Source organism: Pinus tabuliformis, chromosome 4_2, assembly GCF_031772625.1.
Source record: "Pinus tabuliformis cultivar Carrire ecotype Pingquan chromosome 4_2, CPIR1, whole genome shotgun sequence".
Lineage (NCBI taxonomy): Eukaryota > Viridiplantae > Streptophyta > Pinopsida > Pinales > Pinaceae > Pinus > Pinus tabuliformis.
Genome location: NC_142304.1, coordinates 651,749,777 through 651,760,884, shown reverse-complemented (window position 1 = coordinate 651,760,884; position 11,108 = coordinate 651,749,777). Strand labels below are relative to the sequence as shown.

Genomic DNA, 11,108 nt, shown 5'->3' with positions numbered 1-11,108 from the left:
AGTCCAAGGAAGTGATTTTCTCTGTATTCTTTATTTGAATGGGGTGATGTGATTTTTTTTAAATATTTTTAAATAGAGAGAGAAATTCAGTGCCATTGAGAACATAACAGCATAAATTTTTTATTTTTAATAATATTTAAATGGAAAATTATACTAACAAGAGCAAAAAATATCTCCTTGAAATGGGGTGATATGATTTTTTTTAAATATTTTTAAATATAGAAAGAAATTCAGTGCCATTGAGAACATAACAGCATAATTTTTTTATTTTTAATAATATAAATGGAAAATTATACTAACAAGATCAAAAATATCTCCTTGAAATGGATTGCTTTTTGGATAAAGAAGTACCTAAAATATATCTAAGCTAGTCAGCTTTATTGAAGTTTTTGGATTTTTTTTGTGCTAGTGAAAAATTTTGAGGTGAAATTTCGATTTGTGTTAGATTCAGTATCTTGCAAAACTTTTAGGGCACTTCTATTGTGCATGGGTTAACCATCAAGCTTGTGATTTCAATAAATTCTTGTCGGATTTTAGAGATATTAGACCACAAAAACTAATTAGACCAAAAAAACCACTGGAAAAGCTTCCAAAAAGTCTCACTAAAGACAACTTGCAAGAGAAACTGCCAGTCCCTGTTGTGTTGCCCATCCCTAAATGGATTGTGAGTTCAGGGGATTGGAAGGAGCTGATTCAAAGTCAACCATTCCATTAACCTTTGAATATGTAGCAGACCCATTTGATCCAGGGAAAATCAGTGGCGCTAAAAATAAGTAGCTTGCAAATGGGGCATTAAATGAGCTGAAGTTGTGTATGCCCACCAGTATCTTGCAAATGGGGCATTAAATGAGCTGAAGTTGTGTATGCCCACCCTTAGATTTTAATAAGCCAGTTATCAAACAATGAGCTTGAAAATTTCTAGGGCACTTCGATTGTGCATGGGTTACATTCTTGCAGGATTTTAGAGAAATTAGCCCAGAAAAAACGCCAGAAAAACTTACAAAATGTCTTACTAAACACAACTCGTAAGAGACACTACTAGTCCCTGTTGTGTTGCCCATCCCTAAATTGATTGTAAGTTCAGCTGAAGTAGCGGATTCAAAGTCAACCATTAACCTTTGAATATGTAACGGACCCATCTGATCTGCTGAAAATAAGTAGCTTACAAATGAGGCATTAAATGAACTAAAGATGTATATGCCCACCCTTAGATTTTAATAACAATGAACATACAGAAAACCGTTCATTTAATGCCCATTAACAAATTACTTATTTATTGCCCATTCAATCACCCTGTAATGCTGTATATCCCCACCCTTAAATTTAATAAGCCAGTTATCTAACAATGAATATATATAACGCTGCTAATTTAATGTCCATTAACAAACTACTTATTTATTGCTAATTCAATCACCCAAGTGAAATCGGGTGGAGTGCGGGCCCGCGGAGTACTGTAGAGTGTGTGAATGGGTCTGACTGAATGAATTATGAAATGTTATCAGTTTGAATAAAATCTAGAAGGCTCTTCGGTGCTTGGAGCAGGATCACTTTGACTGCGAGGTGGGTCGTCAAATTTGAAATTTATGGTTTGGAGAAATTCCCTTTCAAAGTTAAGTGAAGACTGTTGATGGTCCTTACCAATATATAACCAACCCTATTTGACGGCCAAATCACCTGAGCCTTTACCCATCAAATTCAAACCCGCTGGATCATTCTCATTTCAACCCAATTTTAAATAACGAAATATGTGATTTCAATAAGTACTTACCAAATTCTAAACAATGAAAAATGAACTGTAAAATTTATAAACTACTCTTTAAATAACACCACCATATTCAATTGTGTTTGTTGTTGGAATCTTCCACATTATGCCGGATCTCTTGAAGCCATCCACTGCCAGCCTGCCAGCTATCTATATAGTGGAGAAGTTTCGGGATTACCGTGAGGTGACCTATCGTTGAAAACTTTAATAACTCACCACTTTGCATTAACTCTCAAACGCCGAACTACGAAGAGGTTAAACAGGAAGGCTCTGTTATTCAATGCATTGTTGTGTTTTAATCAGAGCACTTCTTTGCAGAGATGGCCGCCTCACAAGTTTCTAAGAATAAGCGAGCGAGAGATGAGTATTGGAACGGTGAACCGGCTTTGCCAGATGCCAAGAAAGCCAGTAGCGGAAGATTGAGGCATGATGGTGATCTGATAGCCTTGTTTGAGAAGATCGGTAATATGGATGATAAACACAGCAATTCAGAAGAAACCGCCACTGTGATTCAGCTGGGGGGCGAGATGAGGTTCAACGGTGTTAACAAGTCTCTGGAAGATGAAATTGGGTTAAAGGCGCAAACAGATAATAAAATCGAGTCCAGCGATGAAAAGGGCAGTACTAATCTGATGGATTCAAATAAGCAAGGCGAATTAAGTGCAGAAAGGAATTCTGAAGTAACCTTGGTGACATCTGATATAGGAGACTTCACCTATTACGAAGATGTTCACGCAGAGCTTGATTTCTTTGTAGACAATATTACTCCCAATGAACTTGGAATCATCATTCAGAATCATATCGATGGAGATTCAATGCGTGATATTATGCATTCGGATGCCGTGCAAGACAATGCTGAGACGAGTGAGTTTTTCTATGGGTCTCTGTGGGAGGATGATATTTGGCAGTTAAATGAACAGCTGATCGTTCAAAATGTTTTTGAATCACCGGAGCAAGAAGAATGTGAAGGTACTGGAGCCGAATTTCTTGACATTTGTATCTAGACCTTCCGACGTGTCAGCCCCGGTGAGAAAAAAAATGTAACTTTAAAAATTCTCAGAGCCAAGACTGTCGCGTCATTTTGTACGTATTTTTTTGAAAATTCCCAGAGCCAAGACTGTCGCGTCATTTTGTACGTATTTTTTTGTGAACTGTCATCGCTTTGAAGCCGGGTGTCATTTTGTACGTATTTTTTTGTGAACTGTCATCGCTTTGAAGCCGGGTGTAACTTGTGACGCAAAATTGCATGTCAAAAATCGAAGGTCTACGCGAAACCTTCGTTTCACATTGTTTAATGATATTTATATTTTCACAAAGGTTATCGCAGTTGTTTATACTTTTTGAGAAAATGTTGCGGATAAAATTGATGCGAATTGCATGAGTGTGCTAACCAAAGATAAGCTTAAGAGGAAGAGCATCTTAAAAAAAATACATGGCGAGTATTGAGGCTCATGGGGGAGAGATATGATACCATTGTTGTTAAAGTTGTGCATGAATGATTAAGTGTGCAGCCATGGAGCACAGCAAGGGAATGCGTGATACTTTCCTGCGTATGTCCAAGATGGTGGATATTATGTATACAGCGTATGAGAAGCGCAAAGAGGAGGAGACTGAGGGATCGGAGAGTGATATATCATCTACCTCTTCCAGTTCTTTTCAATCATTGCCTTTCTCAAATGCAGAGATTAATCAGAGGCTTCAAGAGGAGAATTCATAATTAAAAAGGCTCCTACACTAAGAGAAAGAGGAGAACCAGTGGGTGCGGGTGCTACAGTAGTTGCAAGAAAAGGAGGAAGCCTTGGAAAATCTGAAGTGATATCCATGTGAGGTAAATTCTTCCACGCTAAAAATGATTCTTGATGCTGAACACGCTGCTTTTAAAAATCATACCACGAGAATAGGATCTAAATTGTTGAAGAGAATGGGGTATGAAGGAAAAGGCTTGGGCATTAATGGCCAAGGCATTGTCAATCCCATCAAAGTAGAAGAAGAATTACCCTATTGAAGAGGACTTGGGTATGTTAGGAGGGAAGCTGGGAAATGCGCTATTACAGCTAGCGAACCATCAATGATAAAGGATGAGAAGCTCTCATCATATTTTTCCAAATCGACGGTGGAGGTAAAAGATATTGAAATCCCTTGAGTTTCATCTTCACATCGTTTAATTTATGTTGGAAATGTGGAGATACCAATTTCAGGGACAAAATATGAGACTCCTTACCAAGATGAGGTATAAGGAAGAATAACTTGTTGTTAAAACCCAAGGGATAACTCAGATAATGGAGGTTGAGAAAAGACCTCGATTTGCAAGCACTGAAGGACAGTGCTCAAAGATGTCAGAAGCTTCCATGACATTATTAAGACCATCCAATAAAGAGGATGATGGGGACACATCACCATCAACCTATGGCAGTATGCATAGTAGAGACAAAGATGAGGTAAGTAAGCTCTCATTCCCATGATCATACCGGAGACTAACAGAAAAGGTATAATCAGTCTCGCTATTTTAATGTTCAATTTGATTACATCCGCATTGTTAATAATGGGCGTAGATCATGGCATAGAAGGACTTGCAACTTTTTTGGATTGCATAACCATTTGTTTGTTGAGTGTTAGAAGAGAATGATAACACAGAAAAACATGAGGCATAGAAGACCCTCTAAACAATGAGCAAAGAAGAAGAAGATCAAGCAGATTTGGAAGGTAAAGGCTCATTGTATTCATTGCGACAAAGGTGGTCATCAGAGAGCCACATGTTGGAGGCTCCATCCAGAGCAGTGTCGCAAGGACAAGAGCATCCGAGCATGAACCAGGTGAAACAGTTGTTCGACCAGCGAATGCGCCACAGGGAGATGATCCATTCACTTTGATAAGTGAGATATGGTTCTTATAGGTGTGGTAGAATGTCATGGCCTTATTTTTTTCATATGTTTCATTTTAAATTGTAAAAGTGATGATGTGTTTTCCATCACTTGTTGCAACAACAATGATGTTTGGCCTTATTTTGTGTTTCTTTTTGAACTGTGAAAGTGATGATGTGTTTCCATCACTTGTTGAAGCAACAATAGTGTTTTTCCTTGTTTGTGTAAATCATGTGTTATAGTGATGATGTGTTTTCCATCACTTGTTGAAGCAATAATGATGTTTTTCCTTGTATTGATAATTGGAGTATTGTTTCCATTTTTATGTAAACTTGACCATAGAGAATGTGTTATAAACTCGTGGCAAGTATGGGATGCTTGGCTCATTTTGGTCATAGAGCTAAACATGTACTTTGCAAGATATTGTACTATAGGTTAGTAGGGGATGCAGGTGTCGGGCATCGCTTATGGCTCCGAAGGACAGAGGTGAAGGAGAAGGAAGGATGACCTGTTAGGACACTTATTGTGCAAACATATTACAGAGTAATTTCATATTAATTAATGCTTTTGGAGGAACAAAATATTCTCTTAGTGGGGAGGATTGATCCCGGAGGATCCAAGGGGATTGATCTAGGGGGATCCAGGTGGATCTTAAGAAAAAATACCATTGACATGACAAAAGGCTCAAAACTCAAGGTGGCGAAATCTGGATAAGCTTAGTATCAGATCGAAGTGCTCATCATCTTGATGCCAATTGTGTGAACAACACTCAAATCCGAGTCCAGATGACAAAGTTATAGCAAGTCAAAGTTTGAGTTTTACTTGTCCATGTAGGAGGGAGAAGACGACATGGCATAGTTTCAGCGAATAGGGGAGCGCCACGTGGTAGGTCACCACTAGGCCCCGCATATTGCATATCGGCAAAAAGGAGGAGCACTTAAGGAGAATCGACCCCTGGCGTTCCCAGCTACGATTGTGATATCGCGGGCTAGAGGAGTTACGAATTAGCCTCGGAAGGACTTAGTTCCGATGTGATATACATCGCATATCGCAACCGCACGTAAAGTCTAGTGCTTGCGATACAGTTTGGGGGAAAGGTCCAATTGTGATATTGTGGTAGGGGGCTGAGACCCGAAATACTATACAATATGATTCATAAACCCAGTGGGTCTGCAGATGTTGCAAAGTATTAGACCAATGCGCTGATGGTTTCACACTGAATGTGATAGTGCGATTGAAAGGTCGGAGGCGAAACAATATAGTATATGGTGAATAGCCTTGTCGGGTCCATAGTTATCATGGGATGCCTATGTCCATACTTGGCCTGTCCGCCGATTGAGCGAATGCTAATTCTTTGTTAGAACTGTCGGGTTTCGAGGAGTGTCGATTCTCAGTATTATCCATTGGTTCGAGTTGTTAAAACAAAAACAGGGTGTTGGACTTCTCTCTGATGGGTTTTTCTATGTTGGGTTTTTCTATGTTGAGGATTTAAAAAACTGAGAGTTGTCCACCGATAATTATTTCCACCGAGATGAACGCACGGTTAAAAGGGGTTTTCGCCATTTTTGTGAGGTCAATTTCCTTGTATCATACAGGCCTAAGATCCTTAGTCTCATGACAAACCCGCTTGAAAAAATTGTTATTTCTTTGAAAATTGCCCAATTATGAAGGATTCGGTCACACAAGCATATATATATATGACTATTTGGGCTTGAAGAAAGGAGAGAACAAAGAGAGGAGCATAGGTTTACAGAGAAAAGTAGTGGCACCTGCTCCTTGTAGGTGGCTAGGACCTTATCTCAGAGATCAAAAGGTTCCGAGAAGGTTGTAGAAGGCCCGATTATCCAAATGGTTTGTTCAGTTGCACTATTTTTTGCCAGGAAGTCCATGCTTCCGTTTGTTTCTAGAGCTGGGCTTTCCATTTTCCATCTATCTTCTAGATTGGAGGTATAAAGATGTTTATGTATAAATCTTCTTGTATGTCTCTCTTTTCATGCCACTTAATAAAAGAAGGCCTCCACACTATTGAGCAGGGTCCGGAGATGTAGTCCAAAGTGGATGAACTCCATAATCAAATATCTATGTCTTGATCTCATGTGTGATTATGTCTCTTTTATCTTCATTTTATATGCTTGTGTTCTACTATTTTTAACTGTTGTACTCATGTTAATTTTGATGCATCTATAAGCGAAAAAAATCCTGGATTAGTTTTACAATCCGAGTGCTTCTACTATAGCTTGTTTGATACGGGTGAACACATCCTTTTCACTTTTATCCCATTTGTAAACTAATTCCTTCTTCACCATCTCCTGCAATGGTTTGACAATCTGAGCATAGTCAAGGATGAAATTACAGAGAAAGTTCATCTTCTTCAAGAAAGACTGCATGGATTTCTTATTAACTGGGAAGGGAATCTGCATGAAAGTCTTGATCCTGTCGGGGTCCATCTTGATCCCACTTTTGGCAATGATATGTCCTAAGAGATTTCCCTCAGACACTGCAAATATACTCTTCTTGGGATTCAAGGATATCCTGTATTTGTGGAATTGGTCAAAAATCTTCTTCAAATGGCGTAGGTGGTCTAAACTCTATTTAGAAAACATTGTTACATTATTGAGATAAACCACTACACTCCAGCCAATGACCCACGGAAGTGTTACACAACATTTTTTCACTGTCTCTGTACTCTCCATTCCTCAATGCTGGAGGACCTCTATAGTGAACCCTACATGCTTTCCCATCATGAAGAAACTCTCGTTATGTCCCTCTTCATGAGCAGAACATTTCCCTTTTCCATCATTTCCCAAGAATCTTCCTTTTACCCTAGTTTACAAGGCAGACGCTAATGACCCATTCCCTCCTCGTGCCGATTTGCAGAGTTTAAAACCCGTCCTAGCACCATATGATGCAAATGAACCTTTCCTCAGTCGCGTCGATCCTCTTTTGGAAAGTTTTTTATATATGGAGTTGAAGCTTCCATGTCTAGAATCTTCGTAACGGATGTCTGGTAAATGCTTGGGATGGATAGAGCTGAGGAATTCAGTTTGGGCTCCTTTCCCCTATTGAGATGGAACAAATCCAAGAGATAAGGCCCCTCCCATCATAAGAGGAACCATCTCCCCTCCATCAAAGCTATATAGACTCATTTTCCAGGTTGAACTAGTCTTTTTTTTGGAGCTTTAATAACCAACAAGATATCTATAGCTTGTGGCTTTCTAGTTTATGTTTGTGGAGGGAGAATAGTGTTTTTGGTTCCATTTGGAACTAAAGGGAAGAAGCCCTAAAACTTCCATTGTTTTGGCTATCCATGAGATGCTAGGAGAGGTGTGGGAACCTGGATACGTTGGAGGAGACCTGCAACGTCAAGCCTTTGGTTGTAATCTCCTTCTGAACTTATATGAATACAACTATTGATTGATTTCCTACATTAAGTGTTATCTTACATTTGATGGTTTAAGGTTCCTTGACCTTTTAAGTAGGTTGAATGCAATTTTATGCTATCACATTTGTTTTTGTTGTTTGTTTGCTTGTTTCAGGTATTCGAAGGAAGAAAATGAAAAGTAGCTCGAGTAAGGAAGAAGGATCATCACCAAGTGGAATAGTGTTCTAAGAGATAGGCCCTCTTATTTAATTCTAGCCTAAGGATTTTTTCACTAGATTGTTTGTTTGTGGCTAGACCTGCTCTCTCAGGCTAGAGGAATTGTCTTTGTCCGCATCGAGAATTTACCTACACCACAAATTAGTGACTCCACTAGGGAACCAATCCTCTCGTTTGATTGATTTTCATTTCATGGTTTGTGTGAACTTTTGTAGTATCACCTTTTCCCTTTGGTTTTCTCTGCTTTGCCTGGTTTACTGCTCTGAGTCTGAAATTTACAGTGGCAGGTCTGGTTTTGGCCTTTGAAAATTTTTATTTTTTCTTGAAATCCTCAGTGAACACGTTTAATTTTCTGACGGTCGTGCCAACCAGTGAGATTTTCTCTTAAACAGTCACGTCATACCCCCTTGTGGCGCTTGTTTCCAGTTAGGGAATCGTGTTGTTTCTTGTAGGTGAAGGTCATGGTTTCTCCTTAATCATAACTTGTGTGTCTTGCCCTCATAATTTCTACCTCTTAGCCTATTTGAAGGCATACAAGCACTAGCCCACTATCTGATGTGTTAAGTTTGGCCTTGTGTGAAGTTCTTTTTTATTTTTATTTTTTTGAATCCCTTAATCAGCGCTCTTTTTGGCCAAATAGTCACGTCGATCAGGCCTACCAGCGCTAGTTGTAGCCGGGCCAGTCGTGTCGATCAACGCTAGTTGTAGCCTAGCCAGTCGTGTCAATCAGCGCTAGTTGTAGCCTAGCCAGTCGTGTCATTTTCTGAGTTAAGAAAAATCACAATTTCTCCCTTTCTAGTGCCACTGTGTCTTGACCCTCAGACTCCCTTCTTCCGCCCAAAAGTTACTAGAATGCTTTGTTTGCTGGTTTTGATTGATTGATTGGCTTGAAGTTTAATTGCTTGATTTTTTGAGTTTTTTGGATGATTTCTATGACCCTAGGGAATCTAGGTCAATTACCGTTCATTTGTTTGTTTACTCATTGTGTTAAGTTTCTGATTTGTTGCTTCATTTAATCCATATTTTAGTCACAACATCTTCATTGCTTCATTTTCAATTGAATGAGTGAAAGAGTCTCGTTTGTTCTCTTATTTTGAGTATCTCTTTTCTCTTTTCGAGCATAGATTACATTGTTTGGTTTGTCTATTTAAGCATTTATGTGTTTGGCTTGTGTGATTCAGGGAAGAATTTGCTTTTAGTTCCATTTATCATGCTTTGGATTTGATCGATGCTCGTTGTTCAAAATTGTGAAAATTTTCATTAAAGTGCTTTATGTGAAAGATTCATTTTTCATTTTACGAAAAGAAGAACATCATTCTAGTTTACTTAATAGAAAATATTGCATTAGTAGCATCATTGAGAAGCTAGAATTGCATCATCATAAGCATAGGAATGAAATGAAACTTCTTTTGTTGCTAAGGGAAGATTAAGTTCATTTAGGACATGTATTAGTGAAATATTTCATTCTATGATTTTTGCATTGATTGTATGATCTCTATCCCTCAATTAGTGTTAACTTTCATCGAAGGCAAAGATTTTTTTTTCTCACACAGCTGCATATAGGAGTTTTCAGATGACAACTATAGGGCATTGGAATTGAAACCTAATTCAAGATCAACCTTTAAAATTTATTTAATTAACCTGAGGAAGCATTGAAACTTAATTCTCACATTTAGTGGTCTAGGCTAGAGACGTGTTCTGGCGTCTTTAATCCTAGAAGTTGTCACTTGCTTCGGCATTAGACAACGCTAGTGTGGACTTGTGCTCCTCGTACCGTCGTGTATATAAAGGGAGACCCCTATAGGTTGCAAACCTTTATCCATAGGAAGCCAAGTCTGACAAGAGGCCTTTAGTGCTCCATTTTCATATTAGGTGGTATCAGAGCCTGAGATTGATTAACCCCACATTCAAAGAAGGTTATATCAGAATGCTTGATTGACAGAGCAAAGGTTGCCTATCTGAAAGGTGTTTAAACAATTAGAGGTTGATTGTATGCTTGTTTGTAGACTGACTATTGTTTGAGTTTGCAGAGGTGAAGGGAAAGCTATTGATAGCTCAGTCTAGGAAGGACAAGAAGGAAGAAGGTTTGAAGGCATTCTTCTATCCAAGGGACCTCAAGGAAATCCTTGAAGCACAAGAGGTTTGTTGCAAAAGGTAGCTGAATAAGCTCTTTATTAATCTTGTTTGAAGTTCTTTTGTTTATTGGCATAATGACTACTTCTATAAGTGAGTCCTCAAATTCTTCTTTCTTCACAAGATTCTTTGATGGAGACATGAAGCAAGACTTGTTCATCATGATGGATATGGTGAGAGAAATGTATGAAGATGGAAGGAAGAGCACCATACTTAGAGAGCAGTTGAATTCTGTGGAGGAAGAGAAGCATATGCTTTCTAACAGATTGCAGGAAATGGAGAGGCAACTTCATATTGCTAATATGAACCTGAAAAGGATGCATGAGTTGGAGTCACAACTCTTTGTTGCAAAAGAAGCCTTAGTCAAGTATCATCTTGAAGAAGAGGTAAATAATTCTAGTTTCTCTTCAAATTCCTCTAAGAAATCTTATATTGGTTCTTTTGAAAAACATACCAAAGGCATAGGTTCCAAGTTAATGTCCAAGATGGGCTATGAAGGAAAGGGCTAGGGTAAACATACACATGGTATTTTTGAGCCAATAATGGTTGAGGAAAGGCCTAAGTATTTGGGTCTTGGCTATGGACAATCTTATGGAAAGAGTTCCAAAGCTACCATGAAGGCCATTGAAACAGTTCCAAGAAGGAGTTTCATTTCAGGTCCTCTAACTCAAGAGTGTGAAGATTGTATTTAGGAGGAATGCAATAGCTTGAAACATCATTTGAAAGATGCAGGTGTTCAGAAGCACACACTGGA

General features: G+C 38.7%; 1 protein-coding gene across 1 annotated transcript; it reads left to right on the top strand.

Annotated features, from left to right (window-relative positions):
* The first annotated feature begins 2,072 nt into the window (after positions 1 to 2,072).
* On the top strand, positions 2,073 to 2,823 carry LOC149171072 (uncharacterized). Its single transcript, XM_089427426.1, has one exon. It carries the CDS (start codon positions 2,083 to 2,085, stop codon positions 2,764 to 2,766), a length of 684 nt encoding a protein of 227 aa, XP_089283552.1. The 5' UTR covers positions 2,073 to 2,082; the 3' UTR covers positions 2,767 to 2,823.
* Positions 2,824 to 11,108: the final 8,285 nt, after the last annotated feature.